The sequence below is a fragment of the Epithele typhae genome (assembly GCF_022376455.1).
Source record: "Epithele typhae strain CBS 203.58 chromosome Unknown BXZ73scaffold_49, whole genome shotgun sequence".
Lineage (NCBI taxonomy): Eukaryota > Fungi > Basidiomycota > Agaricomycetes > Polyporales > Epitheliaceae > Epithele > Epithele typhae.
Genome location: NW_025954240.1, coordinates 213,221 through 240,559, shown reverse-complemented (window position 1 = coordinate 240,559; position 27,339 = coordinate 213,221). Strand labels below are relative to the sequence as shown.

The 27,339-nt window shown below is 62.3% G+C and overlaps 5 protein-coding genes across 5 annotated transcripts; 3 read left to right on the top strand and 2 right to left on the bottom strand.

The window, feature by feature from the left end:
• Positions 1 to 5,726: 5,726 nt before the first annotated feature.
• BXZ73DRAFT_51580 (class III chitinase) lies at positions 5,727 to 8,520 on the bottom strand (the record flags this gene model as incomplete). Its single annotated transcript, XM_048020659.1, has 17 exons — positions 5,727 to 5,869; positions 5,937 to 5,986; positions 6,221 to 6,362; positions 6,463 to 6,520; positions 6,587 to 6,599; positions 6,670 to 6,808; positions 6,871 to 6,903; positions 6,974 to 7,125; positions 7,192 to 7,211; positions 7,275 to 7,315; positions 7,386 to 7,483; positions 7,542 to 7,631; positions 7,698 to 7,942; positions 7,999 to 8,082; positions 8,157 to 8,235; positions 8,338 to 8,345; positions 8,410 to 8,520. The coding sequence occupies 17 exons, from the start codon at positions 8,518 to 8,520 to the stop codon at positions 5,727 to 5,729; spliced, it is 1,506 nt and encodes a 501-aa protein (XP_047874976.1).
• Positions 8,521 to 9,022: 502 nt separating this feature from the next.
• BXZ73DRAFT_91702 (Pkinase-domain-containing protein) lies at positions 9,023 to 10,440 on the bottom strand (the record flags this gene model as incomplete). Its single annotated transcript, XM_048026078.1, has 8 exons — positions 9,023 to 9,072; positions 9,129 to 9,277; positions 9,334 to 9,482; positions 9,538 to 9,702; positions 9,755 to 9,838; positions 9,897 to 10,166; positions 10,246 to 10,298; positions 10,359 to 10,440. 8 exons carry the CDS (start codon positions 10,438 to 10,440, stop codon positions 9,023 to 9,025), a joined length of 1,002 nt encoding a protein of 333 aa, XP_047874975.1.
• Positions 10,441 to 12,901: 2,461 nt separating this feature from the next.
• BXZ73DRAFT_51495 (uncharacterized protein) lies at positions 12,902 to 14,714 on the top strand (the record flags this gene model as incomplete). The annotated part of the gene is made up of 6 exons (XM_048020637.1): positions 12,902 to 13,084; positions 13,114 to 13,224; positions 13,274 to 13,354; positions 13,413 to 13,989; positions 14,055 to 14,394; positions 14,456 to 14,714. 6 exons carry the CDS (start codon positions 12,902 to 12,904, stop codon positions 14,712 to 14,714), a joined length of 1,551 nt encoding a protein of 516 aa, XP_047874974.1.
• Positions 14,715 to 16,450: 1,736 nt separating this feature from the next.
• BXZ73DRAFT_104268 (major facilitator superfamily domain-containing protein) lies at positions 16,451 to 19,303 on the top strand (the record flags this gene model as incomplete). The annotated part of the gene is made up of 16 exons (XM_048015826.1): positions 16,451 to 16,740; positions 16,839 to 16,875; positions 16,930 to 17,076; positions 17,135 to 17,197; positions 17,257 to 17,443; positions 17,500 to 17,532; positions 17,586 to 17,715; positions 17,781 to 17,845; positions 17,904 to 18,032; positions 18,087 to 18,163; positions 18,214 to 18,295; positions 18,358 to 18,456; positions 18,526 to 18,719; positions 18,778 to 18,927; positions 18,989 to 19,033; positions 19,091 to 19,303. 16 exons carry the CDS (start codon positions 16,451 to 16,453, stop codon positions 19,301 to 19,303), a joined length of 1,941 nt encoding a protein of 646 aa, XP_047874973.1.
• A 3,936-nt stretch (positions 19,304 to 23,239) lies between these two features.
• On the top strand, positions 23,240 to 24,921 carry BXZ73DRAFT_104267 (kinase-like protein; the record flags this gene model as incomplete). Its single annotated transcript, XM_048015825.1, has 4 exons — positions 23,240 to 23,478; positions 23,549 to 23,567; positions 23,635 to 24,366; positions 24,496 to 24,921. 4 exons carry the CDS (start codon positions 23,240 to 23,242, stop codon positions 24,919 to 24,921), a joined length of 1,416 nt encoding a protein of 471 aa, XP_047874972.1.
• Between the last annotated feature and the right edge of the window lie 2,418 nt (positions 24,922 to 27,339).

Genomic DNA, 27,339 nt, shown 5'->3' with positions numbered 1-27,339 from the left:
CCCGCCCTGTTCTCGGGCTGTATTTGCCCGCCGTCGTCTCCGTCTGTCGGTCGGTCGTGTGTTGTCTGTCAAGGTCTCTGTCCATCTCCTGTATCACCCCGCGCGCAGCGCTCTCTGTATCATACGCAGTGCCCGTCGAGGCCCCGCGGCCTCGACCGAGTAACCTAATCCTCCGCGTCCCTTTGGGCACGCCCGCGAATTTACGTGTGCCCAGCTGTGGATCAGCGCAGCGTCCGCGTGCCGTCGTACGTGTCGCCGTGGACGTCGCGCGCCGCCAAGTTGCAAACGTCGTGCCCATCGATGGGCCGCGGCGGTCGGCAGGGCTATAATTATCGGCCTCCAAGAGCTCTCGCGCGCCCGACAACCGTGGGCGAGGCCGCCGCGCCGTCTCTTGGCGTGATTCCCACCGCGGCCGGCACCTTGGCGGCGCGGACCCCCGGCCGAGGCCTTGGCGCGCGACGCGCAGAGCTTGCGGGGGTTGGCTTGGGAGTCGGGAACGCTCTGATCTTCGACGGGCCTGATAGGCTAAAAGCGAAAGGCTCTGCGTGTGCGGCGGCGGGCCAAAGAAAGACGAGGTGGCAGCTGTGTCTGACAGACTCCGACGGCGTCGAAACGTGGGGGGACGCGTCGGGCCTTCGAAGCTTCGAGCTTCAGGCCCATCAGGCCCGGAGGCGGCGCCGGTGCGCAGCGCGGCTGGAAGGACGAGGACGAGGACGAGGATGAGCGCGGACCACACACGCCTCGGGCTTGTCTGGTCGGGCCCTGGCTGCTCCTTGGTGTCTGGAGTCCGACTCTGGATGGCGGCCGCTGGCTGGACGGAGGAGATGGGCGCACGAAGACGCGCGTTCGGTCCCGGGACGCAGCGGGGCGGGGCGTGCTGTTCCGATGTGCGCGGAATGAAAACAACGACGAACGCTTGTGAACACGGTCCGACGAGCAGACACTCAGACGAGCGTGGTGCCGGAGACGCCCGGGATCCGGGCCGGTGTGGCCGGGGCAAGCGCAGTCACCGCCGCAGTCGTTGGACGACCTTGGTTCTCGACATCCTCCAACGCATCTTGACACAACGTGGCTGGGCACAACGAGATCCACCGCAGCAGCGTATTCCGTGTTCACATGCTCTCGAGCTTCTTGAACCGTGATTTCCAGAGACTGTTGGCTGCGGACAGCTGCGTCGAAGCTGCGTCGGCGATTGTACTGCAGGAATCAACGCAGACCTTGCGAAGCATATGGAGAAGAGACACAAGTACCTCTGCGCCGCAGCCGAAGACCACACCCAGATACGATGCATACAGTGAGTTCGTGCTGCGGCATCGGGTCCGCTACTACTGTGCCAATGGTGTATTTTGACTGTCGCTGACTCGCCCACGCACGCAGTTCTGCGCCGTCGCACATTTTGAAACGTCTGTCATGGTGAGCGCATGCCTGTGGCGAGCGAATGACGGCCGGTGTCTTACCTTCTCCCGCGCCAGAGACGTTGGTCAGCGCGAACGCCCTGCGTGCCAGAGTCGAACTCGGTGAGTCGAGCCGAACCATATACATCGCTGCCTGCTCACCCCAAGGCGTTCCGGAGCGAACAGACCCGTTTCGTGGCAATGACATGTCCATCCACGCTGGTTCAAACCACACCCGTGGACGGACGGATAACTTCCGCACGGTATGCTTCGACGACAGCAGTCTCGGGTCTCCACTCCGCTCTCGGCCGCCTCATGTCTTCGGACCGCCTGACAGTCACCGGTGGTTCTCAAGCCGCAACAAATCCTCAGAGCCTCCGTCTCACCGTTCCCTTCACAATGGAGCGAGAACCCTTGAAGACCCTTCGCCGTCTTGTGGCGTTGCCGTGAGGCACATACACGTGAACCTTGCTGCTTGGGGCGCGGCGCGCGTGCATCGAATGCATTTTGCGTTGGATGCATTCAACACCCTGGATCCAGGTTTTCTCCAGACCGTTCCCGTCCCCCCTGTTCCCTGGGGTCGGCACGAGTTCTATCCCATCCCACGGTGTAGTGGGTTCATTCCCGTCCACCCTCCGCCGCCCGAGCTCACACGTCCCGCCTCGTTTTCACGGTAGCCCGACGGCGAATACACTCCTCCAGACGCCACGCGCGGGCGCACCAAGCGACCATCTCCGCCTCCCCGATAATCACCATCTATGAAGGCGCGATCCAGACACCGGCCTTCCTGGATAGAACGGACATGAGCCCCCGATGCCGCTCCCCCGTCGCGCGGAAGGCAGCCCAGCCGCATTCCTAGTACCACTCGCCACAGGGTCGCCAAACCTTCGCCAGCCGTCCGGACACGCGACGCGCGGATCCTCGAACGCGATCCCCCAATCGCCGGCACGAGCGGGACGCCCATCTTTTTTACCCCCTCCCTAATTCCCGAAAGAAGAGATCGCGGCCCGCCGCGCTACGCTCGTCCGTGTGTGTGCGCGCGCGATCCGTGCACCGTGCGCGGCGCGTGCGCCAGGGTCTGTCTGTCCGTCCGTCTGTGGACGCAGACCTCGTCCAGTACTGATCCCGACGAGGACCCTGCCGCGTGCCTCCCCGAGAGCCCGCAGACTGCGCATTCCCTCCGACGCGACGCCTTCCATCGAACGGCGCTGTGTGGGCGCGGGCGCGATGCACGCCCGCGGGCTCGCGCGGGACGCCCTTTCATCCCCGTACCTCCCTGGTGACGGGGCGCATCGAATCACCACGTCTCCGAGGACCGCTCGCAGGTCGGCGTCGTGATTGAGGGGCACGAAGCCCGCCGGGGCGTCATGGTTCTATGGATGGTAAGCAGACCTTGCACGTACATGTGCGCAACGCTTTGTAGTTTTGCGGCGTTATCATGTTCTAATTTGTAGGTGGAGTGATCCGTGGATCCGATTGATCAATTGACAGGCTTAGCTCGATTTTCGACGGCGATAGCATCGCAAGCGGCGTGCCATACTCAAGAGTCGCCAGCACATTCTCATCGAGACCTGTTGAGATGGACCGGGTAGACTTCGATCCGTCAAGACGAGCTCATCCGGAACAACTCGATGACGACCACGCGCAGCGGGGCGTAGATTCCAGAGACGGTTGTCGCTCCATTCCCACAGGAGTCCGTAACTCTGAACGCGAGGAGCTGGAAACCACAGCCGTCACGTGGGAACGACTCACCCACTACATATCCCTGTTTTCGAATCTGGACCCGAGGCACTTTCGGCGCAGAAAACGCGCCCCCAAGTGATCTCAGGACCCGCGGCTAAGTTGTCGAACGTAGGCTCAGGTTCAGCGGGGACCACGCGGTCTTCTCGGGGTAGCATCTAAGTACATGTAAACGCATCAGCAGGGGGTACCCATAGTCTTGATGTAGACGGACTTGGGACGTCATGGAAAACACAGTCATGTATAGGAAAGTGGTAGGACGCTTGGTCGAAAATATGGTGTTCATCAAAGACCGCATGCGCCTCGCTCCACTGTGCGTTGGCAATGAATACCATCGTCGAGATTCCCAGATGTTCTAAGCAATGTTAAGCATCCATGTTCAAGGATATGTTCAGCGTGCTCGCGCGTCGTGTGGGCTCGTCGGTTACAGCAGCAAAGGGTATTTGGCAGACGGCTCGCGAGGCGTCGGATATTGGATATCGGCATTGGGTCGTCCACGGTTAATGGTCTTTGCCGTAGATGAATCGAAATTGGAGGGACTATCCGGATTTTGAACATAGGTAGGATATATGAAGGACTGAGAGAATACAATGTGAGCGGAATAACAATTTACGAGTAGCGAGTGGACAGAATGGTGCAAGCACCGTGACCACGCTTCATCTTGCTGAGTGGACGGGCGTACTTGCATAGCGGTGCAATCTTCCATGTGTGATGATTGAAATGAAAAATAGGGCGCCATAGCGAGGAGGAGAACAAGGACTCGTGGAGGCAGCGGTTCAAGTTACAAAGCCAAGGCGCGTTTAGCCTCGCTCCCCCTCGAGGGGATGACCGTACACAAGCGCGGCGCACAACAATGCGGCCACCGCCGTGGCTCCGGAAGTTATAGCGTCCACAAAGTGCGGGCTTACCGACGTTTTGGGCCGTCACCTCCAGGTGCTCGACATCATAGAGAGGATAGATTAGCTAGGGAGAGCAATTTTCAGTAATTGCTTTCATCGGCAAATGTCTAACGCACTCGCGCCTCGCAAACCTCGACTCGACGCAAGGTTCTTCGCCTGTAACAATATGACCGCATCTGCTGACGAAAGCGAATTGCAAAGCATGATCGCGGAAGTCGGATATGTATTGCGGAAGGACGTTCACGTTCGCGGACGCCCCACAATGAGACAAGCCAATAGGAGCAGCAAAACCGAGACAAACCCACCAGGTTACGCGATGACGTGTCTTGAAGAGCCCCTAGATGTCGCAACCAGCACAATACCTGTGTGACACCATGCACCGCACCTGCACTCAGTGCGCGGGATACAAAAGCTCAGTGACCCAAAAAAACTTCATGCTTGAGTCGACCTAGATGGGAAACACAAAGAGCTTTGACTGTTTGGAGTCGGACATGCCGTGGGCTGCAGCACCGCGAGGGTTGGGATTAGGAGAGTGCTGAGGATGTTGAGACGATGTGCAGGTACCGCGGGTTGGCACTCGCCTCTGGCACTGATCGTTCGGGACGGCTGCGGATGACGTCAACACTGTCTCGCCGCCCACCATCCAGCATGCGGCATTCCAGGAGCGGTTTGCGCATCGATGTGTAGGAAACCATCAATTGCGGGCCTAATATTAAGGGCCTTGCAAGTGTCTGGACCTGGCCAAGTTCGGGCTACGCGGCGCGCGCGGCCTCTTTCCTCGTGGCACTTTTCAATGCGTTTTGCTTTACGTTCTTGTCTTGATCAATTGCACGGACAGCGGTACGACCCGATGCGCGCGGGATGTTTGTAGTCTCCCCCGAATCATAACTCCTCCGAAGCGTTCATGTTCGAGCGCGCTCCGCGTGTCGCTCGTCCAGGATTTATGGTTGTATGAACCATCTACTAGTATTGATCCCGACTGAATCTCAAATGCCCTCCAGGGACTATATGTGCGGCGCCCGCCGCCTTCGCCCCGACCCAGTTCCATCGAAAGGCGTACGCGTGTCAGGGCGACCGGGGCACACGCGGGACGCCCTTCATTCCCGTATCTCCTCTCACTGAAAGCCGCTCCTTCCATCGGGTCGGCGTCGGCAGATATCAGACTCGACTGGAAGCCCGCGGCACTTTGTGCCATGTAAGTACACACCGGCGCCGGGTACAAGCTCGAGACCACCCGCGACGACACTTAAGGGTTCACGTGCCGTCTTCCGTCCTTCCGATTTCTGCGCTGTATGTAGGGTATCATTGACATTGCAAGATTCCGGACGCTCTATCACCTCCACCGTTCCGCCCGTGCGCATCATCGTACACCCGCGCCCGACGATACTCCTCCTACATACATACATGCGGTCGTGAGGGTCGTAATCGTAGAATACATGATACATGACATGATAAATCATCGGAGAGCCTCGACCTATAGATAGACGACGGATAGATAGGACTCCCCTGCCACGCGCCGCTCAGATACGCATATGTGGACGCGTGCGCGCGCGGCCGCCCAGAGCGAGAGCGTGGAATGCTGGGCGTCGATAATAAACATGCGGCTCTACCGCGTGCCGGTGGCGTCGGGGAGACGGGGAAGGCGACGATAGGACCTTGCGTCACCGATCCCCGTGTTCTTGCGCCAGGACGCTCAGAGGCGGAAGAAGCGAGACGACTTGAGCGGCCGTGCGGTCGCGGAGTCGGTCTTGCTGGTGGCCTCGGCGCTGGCGCTAGCGCTCTGCTCCTTGCCCGAGGTCTTGCACGCGCCGGAGTCGGTCCAGACGTCGCTCGTGCCTGCGGAGAATGACGGACACCCGGGAGGTGAGCAGGGGAGTGTCGGCAAATAGGGAGGGGAGCTTACTGCTCGGCGTCTCGTCCTGCGTCCACCACTTCGCCGTCCACAGGTGGCCGCTGTGAGAGAACACAACAGGGGACGGTAGCAAAAGGGGCAACGAGAACAGACGCGGGAAAATTCCGAACGAGGCAGCAGGAGCGAAATGACCGAGAACCAAAGTGTACGAAAGGGCGCGAAGGCGAAGGCGAAGGCGAAGGCGAAGGCGAAGGTGAAGGTGAAAGGCGAAGGCGGGGTCGGGGGCGCGTCAACAGGCTTGCCGGCGAGTCGAGCCGCGGGGGACGATGACGCACTTGTAGGTCACCTGCTGGCCGCCGTTGTACGCGATCGAGGAGTCCCAGGCGGCGACACCCGCGCAGTTGCCGGTGCCCGACGTCGGCGCGCTCCCCGCGCTGGTGGTTGTGCTCGAGGGCGCGTTTCCTGCGCAGGCGCTGACTGTCCGAGTCGCGGACCGGGCGGAAATGAAACAAGAATTAAAACAACAGACATTGCGATCAGAACGGGGAAGTCGGTGGGAGAGGAAATGAAGACGCACTAGGCTGCCAGTCGCCGTTCATGTCCGCCTTGGGCGCACCGGAGGCATACCACTTCGCCTGGGAATCCATGGCGGCAAATCAGCGAGTGAACCCCCGGGGGGTATGCGAACGCGGGAGGCTTACCTGCCATATGTAACTGTGCACAGGAACATCGACCAAAATGAGCTCGTCTGCAGGACCAGCAAGAATTTTTCTTGTTCACGCACCCGTTGTAAGAGACCTGGCTCCCACCAGGGTAGGTGCCGCTAGCCGACCAGGCCACCGCAGAGCATGCAGGGAACTCGAAGCCAGTGCCCCCGGCGGCGACTAGCGCACTCTTGGCTGCCGCGTCGTACCGGTTGTTCGCTGACAAAGCCAGCTCTTCAGCCCCCGACGCTAACTCGTTTCGTGTACCGGGCGGTGCTCACCATACGCCTGCGAGGCATCCCACATCATAACCCCTGAAGAAAAAAGAAAGTTGAGCCACACGAGCGTCCAACGACGGGCTTCAGGGCCGTGCGGGCTACTGACCTCCGAAAGAGGGGAACCGGTCCCGGGTCTTCGCGAGGATCGTGGCCAGGGTCGACGGATCCACGTATCCGGAGCCCGCGGCGGTTGATGACGCGGGCGCGCCGACGTAGACCTTGACGTTCGGGTTTGGACTGCTCCTCGCCCAGATGTCCCTGGGGCGATGCGCGCACAGCCTGAGACAAATCCGCCGGGCCAAGTGAAAGAGAGCAACTCCTCACCAGAGACCAAAATTAAAGCCCTAGTACGGACGGCGATTGAGCGGACATGTGACGGATGTTTCAGAAGGCTGGGAAGCACTTACGTTCGAGCTGTTGTAAACGTTCAGTCCGCAGGGGTTGTTGTCTGGGCGAGCGTGCGAAGCCAAGCTGTGAGGATCGCCCGCAGATTGGTAAAGGCTCCGGGAGAGACGTACAGAACTGGACGTAAACGGCGTCGAAGGCGACGGAGTTTAGGGTGCTGCCGAGAGATGCGTCGGGGTATACGCATTGGGGAGCACCGGTGATGTAGTATCTGTCGCACGACATATCAGAGGCCGGATTACACACGATGATGGACCCAAGAAACGTACTTCTTGCTAGCAGAGCTGAAGTAAGAGCGGAGACGGTTCACAAACGCGACGTAACCCGTGGTGCCGCCTCCCTCGATGTCGAGGTCGACGCTGGAAAACAAAATGGAAACATACGTCAGCGAACCCATGCTTTGATCGCCGGGTGAACCCACGCACCCGTCGAGAACGGCGTCGGCAAACGGACGGGTGGAGCTCGAGCCACCGAGGAAGTCGTTCCAGATGGTGTCGGCGAAGCTCTCGGCCTGACTGTCGGACTGAAAGCCGACGGAGGCGCCCCCGCCACCGAGGGAGAGGGTGACGGCCTTGCCCTTGCTCTGGCACGTCTTGACGTCGGAAGCGACCGAGGCGCAGTTCACGAGCCCAGTGCCGGCGAACGTCGCGTTGTCCTTCGGGTTGCAGATCTACGCGGGAGTGAGCGAAACGTTCTCATCGAGCATGGAACATAGAAACGACCGACGTTGGCAAGGTCGAGCACCGGGGCACCGCCTGTCCCGAAGAAGGTGCTGATGAACGCAACGGGGATGACGTCTATCGAGTCATCCTGCAGGTACGAGAGTGCGAAAAAAGCGTGAGCGGGCTGGCACGCGAGGAAGGCGGGACGGAGCCCCGACGGACCTGGCAGTAGAACGAGAGCGTCTTCTGGTAGTTCGCGACGTCCGAGTGTGTGGCCCCGTACGAGTTCTGACCCCAATATCTGGAGGCGACGCAGCGGAAGACGTGAGCGAGTGAATGCGACCCTCACCCCCGGGCCGGCACGTGCCCGGGAGTGGGGACAAGGAAGAGTTCCATGACTGACATCGCCACCTGGTACAAAGTCCGGCGATCAGTACTCCACGGAGCCAGGCACAGCAAGGGCGGGCACACGCACATTGTCGAATCGGCTGCCGTCGAAGGCGGAGGCGAGCCGCGCACTCGCGAGCCCGAATGCAAGTGCGGCGGCGGCACAAAGGGGGCGTGGCGGGAAGCTGAAGGCGGCCATGGCGCGTGGGTGTGCGATATCTGAGAGGATCAGCAAGAGCTCTGCAGAGGTCCAGCAATGCATGCTCGCAGCCTGCGAGGCTTATAATCCTGTTGCAGGCCGAGAGCACGCCGACGGAAGCCATCTGGGTCGGACAAGGTTCATCACGGGTCCGTCGAGCAGGCTGGAAAGCATGCGGCCGCCTCGACGAACAGCGTGCGTGCGCGGCGAGGAAGGGCGAGTACTAGAGCGCGGTCCGCGATAGAACGGCGGGCGACGCATGGCCCGTCTGATCCCGCGTACACCATGCGTGATACACACTTAAGGCTCCCTCGGACCCGCCTTCCCTCCTCCACGTGCTCCCGCCGCCTCTCCATCGGATAAGACTGGCGGGCTATGAATGGAGCTCGCACCCACCTTGCATCCCCGACACCCCCAGGACGCCGCCGAATCGCAGCCAGAGTCCGCAGATTTGGATACAGCAAGCGCAACATCGGTCGCTAGCAACGAAGACAGGACAGAGCTACGACGCACTTCCTCCGTTCTCCTGCACCGTCGCGTTCCGCACCGGATCTGGCGCGCAAGAAGTCAGTCATATGAACGCGTCCTCGTGCCAGTGAACGCCCTACCGAAGTACGGGTGGCCTTGCGCCTCGCGCGCAGTCAGACGTTCCTGGTGGTCGTAGCGCAGGAGCCGATCCAGCAGGTCAATCGCCTCGTTCGAGATATACCGTTGGTTCTCTGACGTCGTGAACCGCGCCCACGCCTTCTTCGGGTAGCTGAAATCCGCGTCAGCATACATCCATGCACAATATATGCGTTGTACGGCACTTACTTGCCAAGGAGGTCGTCGTATTGCGGGTCAAGCGCGATGTCGTACTTGTCTATGTACTGATACAATCCCTCGGTGCCCAGCACCTTGGTGATCTTGACGAGTTGATCATAGTTGTCGTGGCCGTGGAAGAATGGCTCCTTCCTGAAAATCTGTAGTACAGGACTGAATGCTGCGTATTATGACGACTTCCACCCGAAAACGCACCATAGACGCGAACATACAGCCATAGCTCCACATGTCCAAGCTGTAATCGTACTCCTGGAAGTCCACCAACAATTCTGGACCCTTGAAGTAACGCGACGCCACTCGGACATTGTACGCCGTCTTTGGGTGGTAAAACTCGGCCAGACCCCAGTCGATCAGGCGCAACTTCGCCAAGTATGAGTATCGCGAGGCAGCCACGCGTGAAGGGAGCACCCACCTTCCGCCTTTCATGGTCTATCATTACATTGTGCGGCTTCACATCACGGTGCATTATGCCCTTGGAGTGGCAGTAGTCCAGGGCCTGGCCGAAACCGAGTGAGGAAGGGGGCTAGGTGGGGGAAAACACGACTGTGGCGCACCTTGAGCAGTTCATACATGTAGAAACGAACATCGTAATCGGTGAAACGGGGGTATAGGAGCTTGAAGTCGACATTATGGACGTATTCTGTGATGAGAGAGGGGATTTTGGACGAAGGGTCTCGGACGACGTCCAGGAGGGCGACGATATTGGGGCCACCAGCGAGGTTTTGGAGGATCTTGATCTCACGCTTTATCTTCTTCTTCTTCACGGGCTTGAGCACCTTGATGATACACTTTTCCTCGCTCAAGATGTTGATGCCCTCGAACACCTAGGCACGCTCGAAATTGACGGCGCTGATCGTTTGAGACTTGGAATGTGACTCACCTCGGAATACTTTCCCCGCCCACCTTCCTCACAATCTCGTAGTGGTCCTGGGAACCCCATTGCACTTGAAGGTTATCTTTATGCAGAGTCACACATGAGACCGAATCCGCAAACAGACAAGGGGAAAGGCACGGACCGTACTCGTACCATGACGGCCCAAGCCGGCTGTTGACGTCGGGATAAATCCGCGCGACGGATTTAGTTGTAGGCCGTCCCATGTGTGGGGGTGCGCAGAGAGGTACACAAAACAACAGAAGCTGGAAGACGAGATGAGGACGGCGCGGGGCCGGTGGATGTGCGAGATCAGTCCTTGCGCACGGCGCATGGGCAGCGAAGCTTTCTTTCGCACGGCGCTTCCGAGTCTGCCCAGACTCCAGTCCGCCAAGTGACCTAAGCGCTCTTGGGTGCGACGCTGCGCTCTGCACCCGCCTCCTCGTCTTCCGCCTTCCGCATGCCCCATAGCGACCCCCGCCGTCCGCGCGCTGGCCAGGAGGCCTCGAGTACCTCGCCGCGCCGCGGTACCACCGCTCCGTCCCGCCCGAGCTCCGTGGGCTGCTCGCGCCCCGTCCCACGTCGAACCCGCCCGGGCACGCTGCTCCCTAGAAGCCGGCGGCGGTCGTAATTCAAGTGATCACCGCGCCCTCGCACCCCGCCCGAGGACAGCGTGGCCTTTTTGCGGCGAAGAAGATCCCGCCGCGGACGCTCGTGGTCGATTACATTGGCGAGGTGCACTGCGACGACCGCCCAGGGTCAGACTACGACCTTTCGTTATACCGAACGCCAGATCGGGTCAGCGTGGGCGTTGACGCGCAGTTCGCGGGGAACGAGGCGCGGTTCGTCAACGACTACCGCGGGGTGACGCAGAAGCCGAACGCGGTTTTCCAGGAGCGCAGGACCGAAGCCGGCGAACTACGGATGAGCGTATGGAGCGGAAGCGAGCCCATCAAGAAGGGAGACGAGATTCTCGTCTCTTATGGCAAGTCGTGGTGGCGAGAGAGGCTGAGAGAGCACGGCGGTGGGGACAACGCTGAGCCGGCTGTGGGATGTGATTGAGTGACGCGACAATCTACATATCCGTGAGTGCTGCCATCCGACTTCCGCGTTGCTCAGACCCGCTTACTGAGTGCACACGGTGTATCACGTAGGTGCTCTTGTGCGGACTGTGTGCGTTCGCAAAAACGTTCTCGTTACAGCATGCCGGGAAGTCTGCGAACGATGCTCTCCAGCTACAAATTTTCCTGTTCGGCTTTGGTCATAATCAGGAACTCAGCGCTGATATCTTCGCGAAAACAGTCATTACGCGGAGGTTGATCTCGATGTGCTCCTATCGAGCCCCTGCCTCAGCATCATCTCACAGGTCAATGCGTACCACGCTTCAATTGACCAAGGGGTACGTAGCTGAAGATTGTGATTTCCTGGGTACGGCAAGCTGACCCGGTTCTCGAAACACAGAGCCTCCGAGTCCGGGAGACGGTTACGTACGGCCTCGGGATCAGATGTCGACACGAAAGTTGTATTCTCTCCCACCAACGATCGAAGGGGCGCCTCGTGCTCAGTCGAGCCACCCTTCTGTCGATAGTCTGCCGGGCCAGAGTCTTGGTGGAGGACAACGTGGTCGGTTGCTGGATCGCTTCTGTCTAGGTTCGCTCTCAGCGGCATGGGAAGAACGAGTGCGCTTCTACCGCGGCCCTCTTCGAAAGGACCTCCCGCGTGAGTGTGTTACACGAACGTTACCTCATCGCTCCGCTCCTATCTCCATGATTCGAGGAGAAGGGGTTCCGCCGCCGTACCTGCGCCCGGTTGTTTTGGAACAAACACACGTTTTGACATCGCGTGAGGATGATCTGACCTTCTCTCGGACAAATAGGCCACGGCGACCGAGGAATATGCGGCTGGGAGCCGTCTGTGTTTACGCTTTGGGTTAGCGTTGGCTGCTGGTCTCGACCACCGCACCCTTTACTCGCTAATAGCGGCGGCGCAGCTGCGGACGAGCGATGGAGACCGGGGGTGCACCGTGCTTGCGACATATGCATTGACGCTGCACCACAGGACTGGAGCCTAGTGTCAGGGATTGGGGTGAGGATGTGTGAAACATTATCTCGATGCGACTAGCCAGTTGGCAGCGCCGGAGGCCCACCTCCGACCGCCGTGGTGTCCAGAACGGTGATGGAGGCCTTCGCGCACGGGCAGCAAGTGCGAGCGAAGGGCCATCAGAACGCCGAGCGATGAGCGGGCTAGGCGAATGGATGTCGCTCGCCCAGTTTGGGCTCATGTGCTCGTGCGGGCGAGGTACGACGCGGATCGAGGGGGCAAACGTATCGTAGTGGCGGCCTAGCATGGTACCTTCCCCAGGCCCGGGCACAGATGCCTCTGGACCTCCCGTGGTCACTGCCAATCAATCATGAACGCGGGGGACCGTCGGCGCCGTGTGCAAAGTCGAACTGGGGACCCGCTTCCTGGCTGAGCATAGTCTATCCTGGTCAGTCCTTGTCCAAGGTCGAACATGCTCGCCTGCCTAATCCGCGTCCCTCGGCGCCCTTCACGAATCCTCCAGAAATTCCGAGGCGCCTGTGCCGCTCACGTGATCCCAAAAATCGGTCCGCTGCACGTCAGAGCCGCTGGCGGCCAGGCCGGCGTCGTCGCGCTGGGCCAGCTCTATTCTATCCTCCACCATCCTTAATGCCTCCACGACTCTCTACTCACAACCTTCTCTCTCTTTACTCCATCAATGGCGCCCGTGCATCTCAGGTAGCACGCGCCCGCTCTTTCTCCACCCGCGTCCAGTCGCCTCCGTCGTGTCTTGGGAAACGGAAGACGTGTTCGTTCAGCAGGGGGGGTCCTTCGGTATGTTTGATTCGTGTGGTCCCAGTCACTTCTTCTTATGTGTGCAGAGGACATTCCACGCATCTTCGGTGCGGGCAGCTACTCCTAAAGACCCGTACCAGGTGCTGGGTGTGAACAAGGGCGCGAGCGCGGCAGAAATTAAGAAGACCTACTTTGCGGTCCGTTCACCTCTTTGACAATTCCATACTACTACTGACCCTCTCGCAGCTCGCTCGCAAGTACCACCCCGACACGAACCCAAGCAAGGACGCGCAAGATAAGTTCGTGGAGATCCAGTCTGCTTATGACGTGAGTCCTCCGTCCGAACCCTGTCCCGCGTGTCCATCAGCCCACTCTGCCTACTCAGATCCTTAAAGACGACAAGAAACGAGCCGAGTACGACAAGTACGGCGCCACGTCCCAGCAGCCCGGCTTCGACGCGAATGCCTACGAGAACGCACGTTCGTTCGGCGGCGGCTTTGGTTTCGGCGGTGGCTTCCAGGACTTCTCGGGGGCGTTCGGCGGGCGGGCGGGCAGACGCTCCGGCAACGACCTCTTCGACTCGCTCTTTGGTGCGTTTGCCAACGCGCAGGGCGGCGGCGGTCAGGGCTTCGTCCGTGGCAGCGACATCGAGACCACTGTCGGAGTCAGCTTCATGGAGGCTTGCAAGGGCACGACGCGCACGCTCAACGTCACCCCCATCGTCAACTGCGAGCCCTGCCAAGGCTCTGGGCTCAAGCCGGGCGCGTCGCGCTCGAAGTGCGGAGACTGCCACGGCTCCGGCGTGCGCGAGTTCGTGGTCAGCAGCGGCTTCCGGATGCAGAGCGCATGTCCGTCGTGCCAGGGCACAGGCGCTGTGGTCCCTCCGGGGAGCAGCTGCAGCAGCTGCGGGAGCGTAGGTCAGGTCCGGGTTAAGAAAACGGTGGAAGTGGACGTCCCTGCGGGTGCGTGTATCAACATGTTGCTCCTCTTGCTCGTTGCTCACTCGCGATGTCGGCCCTCACAACAGGTGTGGAAGACGGTATGTCCGTCAAAGTCCCTGGCGGCGGCGACGCACCGTTGGGCGGCGTTGGCCGTTCAGGCGATCTCATCGTCCGTATCAACGTCGCATCGTCGAAGACCTTCAGACGCCAAGGAGCCAATCTGTACCATGACGTGAAGATCCCTGTGCACACCGCGTTCCTGGGAGGCCGGGTCCGCGTGCCGACACTCGACGGGGAGGTAGACGTTCGCATCCCCGCGGGAACGCAACCTGGCGAACAGATGGTGCTCAAAGGTCACGGTATCGCATCGGTCGTGCGGAAGAGCAAGGGCGATATGTTCGTGACGTTTGCGGTTCAGATCCCAAGGTCCGTCGGTCAACCACCCCTCCGGCGCGCGACACATTACGCTGATCATGTTTCTGCACAGAACACTCACGGCGCGGCAGCGTGAGATCCTTGAGCAATACGCCGATGACGTGGAGGGTCGGGTACCGTCTAAACCTTCACGTCAAGAACCACGTCAAGAGCCCCTGCGAAGTACGTCTACCGATGGAGCGAAACCAGACCACCGGGCCTCGACCGACTCGGAGACTCCTGCAAACGGTACGGATACTTCTTCCTCTACACACCCCGGCGGCTGGCTATCTCGTGCATTGGATGGACTGAGAAGGCTCATCGGCTCTTGATTTCCATGCGACGCTCGAACTATACATGTCGGCGGATGCTCCGACCACGCACCACTCTACGCCCGCTATCAGACCTGGACGAGGACGAGACCGACCGTCATAAGAAGCGGGACCAGGAGAAGAAAATGAAGGCGACGGCGTAGAAGCCCTGAGCCCTGTTTTTGGCTCTGGTCCCGAGAGGGGGGAGCCGCGAGAGGATATCTGTATATCGCATAGACTACGTTTCCACGGAGCTAATTACGAGCACATACACCACTGATCAGGTCATCCAGCTCATTGGCGCGGAGAGCCATGTGCAAGCTCGAGGGCACGCGGGGGGTGTCGGATTATTATGTTCATAACCGACGGGCGGTATGAACTCTGGCCGTTCTGGGGTGCGGGCGGGGTGCGCGGATCGCGGGCTGACTCGTATGCTCTGGACTTGGAGGAGGAAAGTTCTACGCGGGAGAGGAAGGAAGGCGCTCCGTGCGAGTGGTAGACGGTGTGGGGTGTTCTGATTTCCAAGGCGGGTTTGGAGGCCTGGCGCAGGCATCGTGCCCTGCTTCCTCTCGCCATGCCCAAGCGATCACCAATATGCCTCCCCCTGGGGAACCGATAGGCTCCTCGCGCGCGAGTCCGCCGATAATGCAGGCCAGGTTCCTCCGCCGCCGCCCGCGCGCCGCCAGGCCCTGGACAGTGAACCCCCCCTGGAATCCAGCCTGCCTCTCGTCCTCTGCACCCAGACGTGCGAAGACGCGGCCCTGGCCTTCGTTACGCGCGACCAGCCTCACGAGCCCACCGGGGACGTCGCAGCACCCGCCCGACCGCGATGGCCATGGCCAGGCACACGTACGGGAGCGCGTGCCGCTCGAACCGGGGTGGGTGCCCGTGACAGGCAGCCGCGAGCCCGCCCGATCTCTCTCTCTCTCTCTCTCGCACGCGTGGAGAGCTGGGAGGAAGAGCCTCCGCGCGCGCGGAGGCGGCGGGGCGGAGGCCCAGGGCCGCGGCGGGGCGTCGGTTCTGATTTGCCGCGAGCGAGCGCGAACGCGAGGGCGCCTGAGGGCGCGCGAGATCGCATCTGCGCACGCTGCTAGCGAGATCTCGCGAGGATCACGTAAAGGCTGCAGGGCCCACGGAGGCTCGGGGAACCCAGGACGAGGGGCGAGCTCGCGGGCAGCAGCCAATTGCTTTGTGGCCGCGCGTCCCACCCGCGCGCGCTGTCGCGGACGGCTTGGAAGCCGGGCAGAGTCGATCCTGGAGCGCGCGCAGCTGCACCCCCCCGCGCGCGCCCCAGGCCTTTGGCATCGTTGCCCCCTTCGCGCCGTGCGTTCCTGGGGCCCAGATCCAGTTCGACGGACGGCTTGTCGAAGCCTACCAGGATCTGCCTTCCTCGCCCTACCTTACCGCATCGCCGGGGTACAGAGCGTCGGAAACGATCTAGCGCGTCCTGGTCGCCTCCGACTGCCGTTCACACAAGTATTTTTCCGTCTCGCGCACACCCCATCCGGGGACGGTTCGCGCGTCGCGCGGGGCGCGGTGCGAGGGGCGTCCGTCTGTGGGTGTGTGCCCCGTCCGTGCGCATTACATAGTGCACACGTCAACGACGAGCGGCGCGGCCGTGCGTATAAGAGTCGCGCGCGCGGGCTCGCAAGGACAGTCGTCCAGAGCAGCAGTCAGCAGTCAGCCTCCGCCGCGACGCATCCCCGCGCACCCCCCTGCACCCGACCGCGCCCGCCTCTCTCTCTCTCACCCACACCATGGCGCACACACCCGGCTCGTACCTGCCCCGGCACTCGGACGACAAGGACAGCGTGCTGTCCGGAGAGTCTCCGACACCGTCGGTGTCGGACGGCTCTTCCCCGCACGCGTCCAAAGCCAACCTCTCCTACGTCTTGTCGCGCTCGAGCAACGCGACCTGCCACCCGCTCGCGGCGCACGCCGCCGCGGGCGCACGTCCGTGCGGGTCGAGCACGACGCTCGTCGCGTACGACGCGCGCAAGGCCGCCCCACAGCTGTCGACGACGCGGCTGGTGCTCACGCACGTCGGGTGCGTAGCGTTTCGCGCATTCAGTCGCGCGCCGCGGATCCCGCGCCCGCGCGCGACGGGCAGCCCGATGCGGACGCTGACGGGACCGGGGCTTGCAGGGCGGCGCTAACGCTCTTCCTGGCGACGACGGACACGGTGCGTGCGAGCTCCGGGCGACGGCCAGCGGGGCGCGGCTGACCGGGCCGACAGACGATCGTGTCGACGGCACTGCCGACGATCACGAACGAGTTCAACGCGACCCAGGCGGAGTACACCTGGGTCTCGGTCACGTACATGCTCACCCAGACAGCGTTCCAACCCCTCTACGGGAAACTTTCCGACCTCATTGGGCGCACGGTGAGCACGGACAACTGGTTGACGCGCGCGCACCGTCTCACAGTCCCGGGTCGTCTAGACTGTGCTGTACGGCAGCATTTTCATCTTCGCGCTCGGCTCTGCGCTGTGCGGGCTCGCTCAGGTGCGCACGGTGCCCGTGGCTGCCCTCTGCGCTCGCTGACGGGGACGATCGTGGAGCAGAACATGGAATGGTTAATTCTCGCGCGCGCGCTCGCTGGTGTCGGCGGCGGAGGCATCGTCTCCCTGGTCTGGACCATTACGTCAGAGATCGTCGACGTCCGGAAGCAGGCCAAGTGGTCGCAGGCGCTGAGCGTGACTTGGGCGTGCTCCGCCGTCGCTGGGCCCCTCCTCGGCGGTCTCTTCAGCAGTGCGCCCGCCCTCCTCCCCGCCCGTGTGCTCTGAGCTCACCCGCACCCCGCGCAGACGACCACGGCACGCTCAACTGGCGATGGGCCTGTGAGTCCGCCCGTGCACGCGCCCATGTCCGCCGCTGATTGCCTTCGCCGCAGTCTACATGAACCTCCCGATCTGCCTCGCCGCGGCGATCCTGCTCTGGCTTTGCCTCCGCAACGTCTACGTCGGGCGGTCGGCGGAGCTCTCCTGGAGCCATTTCCTCCGCACGTTCGACTTCCTCGGCCTGTACGTCCCTCTCCGCTCCATCGCCCGCCCACAGCTGACCCGACCCTGCACCGCGCCCGCTCCAGCGTGCTCTTCATGGGCGGCAGCACCTGCATCGTGATCGGCTTCAATTTCGCAACCCAGAACGGCTGTCAGTGCTTCCCGCCTGTGATCGCCTCCCCGCGGGCTGACCGGACCTTCCTCCGCAGGGGCTAGCGCCGGCACGCTCTCCCTCGTCGTCCTCGGTCTCGTCGTCCTTCTCCTGGGAGTCCTCCACGAAGTCCGCACCGGCCGCGATGCGCTCTTCCCCCCGATCGCGTTCAAGTGTCGTACGATCGGTCCGTCTCCCCGCTCCCCGCTCGAAGCTCCGGCCCTCGCTCACGTCGTTACAGTGATCACGCTCGCCGTCACCTTCCTCCACAACCTCGCCTTCACCGCCGGCACCTTCTACCTCGCCGTCTACTTCCAGGTGCGTCCCTCGGTCCCGCACCGCGCATCTTCAGCTGATCCGACTCTCAGGCCGTGCACGGGCTGCGTCCCTTCGACGCCGGGCTCGCGATGCTGCCCTACACCCTCGGCTCGTCTCTTGCGTCGATGCCGAGTGAGTCGGCCTCAATCCAGCTCACACGTTCTTACTCAATCATGACGCGCCTTCCCTCGCAGCGGCATGGCTCATCGGCTTCTGGCAGCGACGACGGAGCGACACCGTCTGCCAGCAGTACGTGATCGCGGCAGGGCTCGCGCTCGGCGCTCTGGGCTTCGGTGAGCATCCAAGTCCCCGCCCCTCCGCGCCCCCCTGCGTTTCTCACCGCGCCCTTCATGATCCGCCAGGGCTGATGACCCTCATGTCTGAGACGAGCTCGCCGGTCGTAAACGCGGCCTTCCCACTGATTGCCGGCATTGGCATCGGCATGCTCTTCCACGCACCCTACCAGGTCTTCACCCGCGCCATCAGCCGCCAGGACGTCGCCTCGGGGACGAGCGCGTTCTTCCTCGTCCGCTTCACCGGGGCCACCGTCGGCCTGGTGGGTGCCTCGCTCCCGCTGTTCGTGTACGGGGCTCACCCCACTTTTCTCTTCGCAGGCCATCGCGGGCACGGTGTTCAACGGCCGCCTCGCGCTCACGCTCCCCGCCGGCGTCGAGTCGACGACCATTCTGGAGAACATCGACATCCTTCGCCCGGACCCGGCTCTGTGGCCGCAGGTCGTCGTTGCGCTCGCCGGTGCGATCAAGGTACGCTCCTGCCCCCCTCCCCGCTTCCTGAAGCTGACTTGATCTGTGTGCGCAACAACAGGCGATCTGGATTGTCTGCGGCCCATGTCTCGGCGGCGCGCTCCTCGTACGTACTGCGTCCCTCCCGGCGACGGCGTGCTGACCCCCCGCGGCCCTGCCCCAGATCTCGTTGTTCTCACGTAAGGTCGTCGTCGACGAGCCCTGCCGTCCGTCGGCTGCGCCAGCCTCGCCGTGCGCATCACAGTCCGGCGACGCGGACGTCGAAAAGCAGACGCAGGTGCGCGTGGCGGACGCGGTGGCCCCGGCAGCAGCGGCGCTCGCTCTTCCCGCGTGCGCGCTCACGAGGAACACGGGAGCGCAGAGCGCAGCCGTCTGACGGTCTCGCGCCCTCGCTGCTTCGCTCTCCCCGTCTTCCCCTTCCCTCCCTCCTTCTCTTCGAACTCGCGCACAAGCCCCCCTCCCAGGTCGCGTCCCTGCGCAGTGGGGGGCGAGTGTGAAAAGAGCGCGGCCGGAAGGGGCTAGCGCGCCTCGAGGCGGGCGGCCCCTTAGCGCGGCCGTCTTCTGCGCGACCCCGGACGCGCACGCCCTCTCCCGCGCCGACCTGGACCGACGCTCGAGCGAAAGTGCGCCGGCGCCCGGACCCCCCCCTTTCGCATCTCTTCTCTCGTCTTCCCCCGTCGCTGTCGCTTTGCTCTCGCTCTCGCACCCCGTCCTCTATCTCCCCGCACGGCTCCCACATGAACGCAGATCAGCCCTGGCTGGACCGGACCCTTGTCGCTTCTCCTTCTCTCTCCCCTCCCGGACCCTCTCGCGAAGACATCCATGCCCGTCCTATACCATGCCCTCAGGACCCAGGACTTGCGTTCCCCACCTATCTTTATTGATTCCGAACCCGCTGGGTGCGAGCCCCACCCCGCGCCCCGCGCGCCGAAAATTAGAGTTCTCGTCCGCGCCTGTAGCCTGTATACGTAGCACGCATCCGTCGTCACATCCGTAGCTAGCCGTGTCTCGAGCCCGGTACGAGTAGTCAGTAGCCAACAACAAGTAGCTAGTAGCCAAAAGCCCCCCAGCGTATCCCATCCGTATACCCAGCTCAACCCCCGTTTGTGTGTGTGCGGCGCTCGAACAAGGTCCGAGATAGAGTTAGAAGTGAGGGTTTCGCAGACTCGGGCCAGACTCCGGCAGACCCGATTTGTGACTTTCACAAATGAACGAGCGAAACTCACTCACTCACCCACTCACTCGTGCACAATCTGCCGACCGACCGACGGGAAGCAACGAGGGACTGCTTCGCTCGGGCATGCGCACGGCCCGATCGCACACCGTCGACTCGCCCGACGCGAAAATCCCCGAACCGACAATCCCGAGAACCGCCGCCGGGGAAGGGGCGCGGGCGCTTATAGCATCCCGCGGCGGACGGAAGCAACGCGCGTATATGTACGGTTCGCGGGATTTCCTCGTCGATTTGCGTTGGCGACGGAGTGACGAGTCGCCGCGCTGGTCGCAGATCCTGTCAGTTTGCAGCGGTGCGGCGCGGGGGACCACGACGTGTCGTGTGGACGGGGACGCGGCGACCAGGTTTAGCATGTGAACGGCGCGCGACGCGACGGTGTGGGGGCGCGCGCCCCTCGATCGTATAGCGCGTACGCGAAACATACGTCTTGATCGCGCAGGGCGTGGGTGCGCAACACCAGGCAACACCGTCAGGCCAGTTCCTGGGAGACGATGCGCGGTGGTGCGACTAGCGACTCTAGTGAGCGGCACGCGTTCGAATGGCAGATGCGGATGGGCGAGCACCTGCGATCATCTTTTTTTTAATTCTCGGATCGTCGTGCGAGTTCATTTCGAGGACGCGGGAGTGCCTCGCGGACGCCGATCTGATGGGGCGGGGGGCGGGAGCTGTGGGACTAGTACTGGGTGATCGATCCGCGCTGCCGCTGCGATCGGGCGCGTGAGATTGGGGTGGAAGGGGCGCGCGATTCAGGCGGTGATGGCGCGCGAGTCCACGACGGGTACGCGGGGCGGCGGCGGATCATCCTCTGCGTTATGCGCAAGTTATGCGCCCTTTCGTCTTTTTCGTTCCTGTCTACCGGGCGCGCGGGAGACGTCGACACGGCAGGGGCGCGGGGCCCGTACGACCAGGTGGTGATTGCGCGTGAGGGGGGGGGCGGTCCCGCATGCACGCCTTCCGCCACGTACGACCGCAGCGCGTCCGAGCAGAAGCCTCCGCCAGCCTTCTTGCGCGGGTGCGCGGGGTGCGTCAGGGGGCTCGTCATTTCGACCGTGTTCGCATCCGGGTCGTGGGTTCAATCGGGGCGCCGGTCGCAGAGAGTCGGACGGCACATGACGGGGACGGCGGTGGCGGGACGAAGAGGAGCCCGCCGCGGGTCGCGGATAGGAAGAAGGGAAGGTGGTGCGGTGTGGTGTCGCGAAGAGCTTCCTGCGTCCTGGACGGGGCCATGCGCCCCGGAGTGCGCGCCCGGTGAGGTCGAGGCCTTGCACCTGGGGCGGGAGCGGGCCGTCCTTGGGGGTCGAGAGGAGGAGATGGTGTCCGTGAGGGCCGCGTGATGGTGAATTAGGCCAGTTGGGATGCGGAAGACATCGCGTCCCCTCGTCCGGCACGCAGGGCCGCGGAAGATGCTGGTAGGTGCAGCGCGCGTTAAGCCCAACCCGGCCTTGGACCCTGCTAGCGTCGGGGACGAACTAGGGGGGCGTGCTGCCGCGAGCGAGTGCGTGCGCCACGCCGTCGCTTCGCAGGCACAGGCGGGGGCGGTGGGGAGTAGACCGGGAGGCACGGTCTGCACGGCGATGATGGGCGGAGGAGGGGCCGTGGGCCGCCGGGCCTGGGTCGCGGGCAGGCGGGAGGAGGAGCGGGGTGGAAGAACCGATTCGATTCGCCGAGATTGAGAGTGCATCGAGATTGGCATGGGCCGATAAGGTTCGAACAAGGATGGGCTGCGCCTGCCTTCTCCGCCTCGCTCCTCCTCTGCCCCTTCGGCGCGCGCAGCCCACACCGCCGTCGGCTGCTCGTCCCACCGTCCCGCGCCACCCTCGTTCGGGCCCTTTGCGAACCCGCCGCGGGAACGCGCTCGCGCCCACGTCCTCCGTCGCCCCTCCACGCGCCCCCTCGGCGCTCGTCGGGGCTGTCGGTCGAAGCCCAGCGCCGTAAGCCGTGACCTAGGCGATATCCCATGCGCCCCCGATGCGCCATGTGGGCGAGATGACGTGGGTGCGAGCATCCCAGCCCCCCCCCTTCCGAGAGGGCCACAGCCAGGTCCAGACGGTGAGGCACCGGCCGTAGCAGCCATGCGTTGGGCCCGACGACAGGCCGAGTGCTCGCGAGCAGAGCTAGCGGTCGCCGAGAGGGTTCTGGGCTCGGGCAAAGCTTGGACAAAAGTCGTATGAACGTACAGGGGTCGCTTCCGTTTACGACATTGGGCATGCTAGCGCGAACGCCGTTCACGACTTGACGTGGGAAGCGAGGGAGTGTCCTCCACGGGGAGAGCGGGTCAGCCATTGTGCGGACGTCTTCCCAGCGAGCTTCCAAGGTTACACAAGTGTAAACTTTGTCTGCGCAGAATCAGATGCGGCTCGGCCAGGAGGGGTCTCGGAGACAGTAAGGTGGATTATTGCCTACAGGGGCCGGAAGCGCGGAGCTCAAGCCTCAAGATGGACTACAGGCTGGACAGATGGAGGTCGGCGCAGAAGAGCAAGGGCTGAGCGACCAAAATGAATTCTGGCGACTTCCAGACGGAGCAGGGGTTGATGAAAGAAGACACGCCAGCCTCGAGGCCAGGAGAACGAAGCGGTTGATGACGGAGCAGTGGGGATACCAAGGGCATTGGAGGGGGAAAGGCCCAGGTGACCGTGGCGTGGAGAGTCATGCTGGCATGCGGTTGGGGGCCAGCGTCGAAGTGCTGTCAATTTCCACAGGACTTGGCGGGCGGGTGAGAGCTCACGAGCGTACTTGGGCTGGGTGAATGCCCTTGGAGGCCGCGGTAATCGCCCAACAGGCTCGTGGCCGCACCGGTGGCCGATGGCGATAGGCGCCTATGGCATTCCCACGAGTCATAGGTGGGGGGCCCTGCCTTTGTCGCCCCACCCTTCCTCGCTCGTGTGACCTCTTTCTCGTCCTCTGCCATCATCCTCGCGCCCCGTATTCCGCCCCTGCCGTGGCCCAAGCTCCTGGTATACCACCAACGTCCCATTATTTACGCATGTTTCCCTCTAAAGCCCGTTCAAGGACCTCCTTCTTCGCAAAGCTTCTCAACACACTTCGCGAAGCAACTTTCCCCGCCCCGCTCAATCTCTCATGCCTCCCACACTCGGCCCAGAGCTCGCCGAGTCCCCGCTCTCTCGGCCGTATTCCACCCAAGGCGTCTCTCTAAGCCGGTCCTCGACCAGCTCCTCCCGAACCTTCCCCGATAACGCCTCGATCGGCAGTTCTCCTGCCTACTCGTCCTCTTCGCTCTCCATCCCCTTCGAAGACGGCGAGGTAGATGTTGTCAGAGTAGAGGGTCTGCGCCACGCCACATACAAGCTAGAGGCCCGGTGAGTCTCGTTTGCCCTGCTAGTCATGGCCCCGTCAGGGCCCGCTGGCGAACTGATCATGCGCGGACAGAATGGACTTATCTGCCCCGGTCTGCCCCCATGCCCCCGACAATCGTCCATGTATGCTGACCAGTGCGCTTTCATCTCATCTTTCAGGCGATACAAGACCCCTTCCTTCGCGAGGACCTGCTGAAAGTCCTCCGCACCCTCCGCGCGTCCTCATGGTCCGAGCCGAACGTCACCCCGGAGCAGGTTAGCATCCAGAAGGTCTCAGGCTCCCTCACCAATGCCGTTTTCTTTGTCTCCTGCCCCTCGCAACCGAGATTGCGCACCATGCTGCTCCGCATATACGGACCCTCCTCCGGTACGCTCATCAACCGCTCGCGCGAACTGCACATCCTCCACGTGTTGTCCTCTAAGTACCACATCGGCCCTCGTGTTTATGGCACATTCGAAAACGGCCGCGTGGAGGAATATTTCGATGCCGTGGCACTGACGGCGGCCGACCTGCGCGACCCTGAAGTGAGCTCGTGCATCAGCGCCCGCATGGCGGAGCTGCACGGCGTGGACGTTGACGCGGTCGAGTTCGACGCGCAATCATCAGATGGCGCCGAAGACCGTGGAGTGCAGCTCGGGGTGAATAAGAACGTCCCAGCGTGGCTGGCGTTTGCACGCGAGGTTCTCTCGTTACCCTCTGCCCCAGCCGAGATTCGCGAGGGGCTCGACCTGGACAGGTTCGAGCGCGAGTGGGAGCTGTACACGCGCTGGCTGGATCAGAAGGAAATGACAGACGGCCTCAGCAGGCGAGTGTTCTCCCACAATGACACCCAGTACGGCAACCTGTTGCGCATGCGGACGCTCAAGGAAGGCCAGCCGGCCCATCGTCAGGTAAGCCCGCGTTTTTGCGTCGTGTGGGGGACGAACCATGCTGATTGTCTTCCTTTCCATTGACGCGGCGCCCTCGACGCTCGCGAAATCAATTTTTGCCGAACAACCCATGTGGCTCGCGCTGTCCAGATCATCGTCGTGGACTTCGAATACGCCTCTCCGAACCCAGCGGCGTTTGATATTGCCAATCACTTCCACGAGTGGACGACGAACTACCACGGACCAAACCCACACTTGCTCGACCCTGCGCGCTATCCCTCTCTCGATGAACGCCGGAACTTCTACCGCGCGTACCTCACCCACTCGGCCCCGCAGTCGGATGCGCGGTCCCCGGCGGTGGAGGAGGTGGACCATCAGGCGGTGCAGAAGCTGGAAGACCAGGTCCGGGTATGGAGCCCGGCGTCTCATGCAATGTGGACAGTTTGGGGCGTTGTGCAGGCGCGCGAGTTTATCGAAGGCCAGGACGGCGAGCCCGAGTTCAACTACCTCGGATATGCGGTCTGCCGCATGGAGGGCTTCCGTCGAGAGCTCCGCGCACTCAGCGTCGTGTCGTAACGCTGTCTCTCACAACCCCGCGGCCCTTCTTTCCCTTCCCCCATCCGCCGAATGAGCCGCGCCTTATCCTCCTTTACCACCTGCTCCCGGCGCTGGTCGCGCGATACACGCGCTGTGTTGCGTGACCTCCGTTGTCACCACCCCTCCCACCTTTTTTCCTTCACAATTCCGCCCCAAGGCCTCGCTGCCGCGACGCTCGCTCGGTGGCGCCCCGATCACCGCTAGCGCCCGCAACGCGTCATCGCTGTTATCCCACTACACAACCACCCACGCCCACCATTCACCAACTACCTCTACACCCGCCCTACCCGGTATCGCTTCTGCCTTCAATATGGCTGGCGTTGTCAATCTTTCTCCCGCACCCACGATGCTCGGCACGCTCGCACCCTTCGTGTTCGCCGAGGGCCCCACGGCCCCGATGTGGCCCTGGCTGCAGATCGGCGCTCGACCGAGTGCGTCCTGCCCGTGGCCCACCCGATCCCACACCAAGGCACTGAACACCTGTGTGGGCGCGAGGGCGCTGGCGCTAGCGGCTCTCGTCAGCCTTCCCTCGCGGCGTCGGAGCCTCGAACGCGAACCCGCGAACCGCGCACCTTGGTTCGCCCGGTCGCTTCTCCTGGTGTGCGCGATACGGCTGATGGAGCAGAAGACTGGCACCGAGGCCAGGAGGCATCATTGCGCGGATCCACACCGTCGGTCGCCTGCCGTCTGGGAGGTCACCAGCCCGCGACGGCCGGCCTCGTTCTGGCGTTCGTCGCGGCGGAAATCTTTTTGCGCGCGTTCTGTCGTTCCATCGGCCTGTCTTTTCGTGTTCTCTGATGGACGACAGCACGATGTGGACGCGCTGCGCACGAAACACCGAGGGGGCTGTAGTCCGTCTTCCAGGCTTCGAAGCTTCAACTCTCGACACCCAGGGCCCAACACAGCGCGTCCGATGCTTCGCCGCTCGCCGCCCCACCTTCCTAGGTTGCGCGGGCCTTCAGGCGGCCGCCCCGGCGTCCTTCGCTCCGTCCGGAAATCCGCTTTCCCCCTCGACTCCCCCTCTCCCTCGTGTTTGTCGTCGTATCATCGCCCCACGGTATTTTTTCGCTCTTCGCGCTCCCTCTGTCTATAGAGGGCCCACGGCTCCCTGAATCCGGCGCCGCGGCTCCTCCATTCGTGTCACCATCCACCCTTCCGTTCATGTTCTGTCCCTGTCTCCCACCCCTGTTACCTCGTGTCGTGCCCCGCGCTAGCATAGTAGTCACCACACTAGTTCCACTCCGGCACCCCCGGCACCCAGACAGCGCCCCGTCGCCCCTCGGCTGTTGTCTACCGTACCTCACCGTATAACCGTATCGGCTGCCCCACAAAGCCTGGTATATAGACGCTGCTCCATGATTTCCGGGCCAACTCGTCCCGTGTGACGCTGAAATATACCCATTCGACGCTTTGAGTTCAACCTCACGTCCTCGCATGATGGCTCTGCAGCCGCACACCGGGGCGACCATCTTTCTAGTGCCACATTGAAGCCGAGAGAAAGGCAATTAAGGTTTTCTCTTGCCCATAGAAACCCACAGAAATGCCTTTTCTGACTGCACGTGGATTTTAAACCTTATAAACGGCTCCCAGAAAAATGGTGGCCCCGCCGCGCTGCATGGGCGGCACACGACACACAGCAACCGCCCGGAAAATAGCAATAACGCACACGACGTGTACGCTTCAGCGCCGTGCTGGTCGTCAACGGTGCATGAGATCAATAGGGCCTCGGACCCAATCGCTTCACACGGGCACGCGGCGCAAGCACGGTCGAGTATGGAACGCACGCACGAAGAGGGCGTGGGACGAGGGGGAGGCATAAGCGTGATGTATTAATGTCATAAGATATTGTGCAGACCACAACGATGGGATGGTTGGATGGACGGACGACGAGCAAACTGGGAGGGCGTGGGAGGAGGGTGACGGGAAGTATGAGGCGAGGGGGGAGGGGGAAGGGGATGCGGAGAATGGGGTGAGGGAGACGTGAGTGAGCTATCCGGGTGTCAAGAGAGAGAATAAGTCAAACTTGCGTCGACGAGATGAGCGGAGGACGAGGCTGAGCAACGGACGAGACAGGGGGTGTTTGGACAGAGGAGAGGGAGAGGGGAGAAAACAAAGAAGACTGTACAGAACATAAGCAAGGATAAGAAACGAGTAACGAGTTACAGGGACGCGCATGTCGTGAATGTTATTTCGTTGCTTTGGGGTACTTGTTGGATTGTGATGGCCGGATCGCAAACGTGAAGGGGTGGACAAACGTACAGGGGGAAAGAGATATGAGAGACGATAGAGACGAGAGGAGAGCAGGACGGATAGCGGCATGTCATGTCCTAGACCACATCTAGAGGCAGCTTGCTGGAAGCCGGAGAGGCTGAAACACATCGAGACGTGGGCCACGCT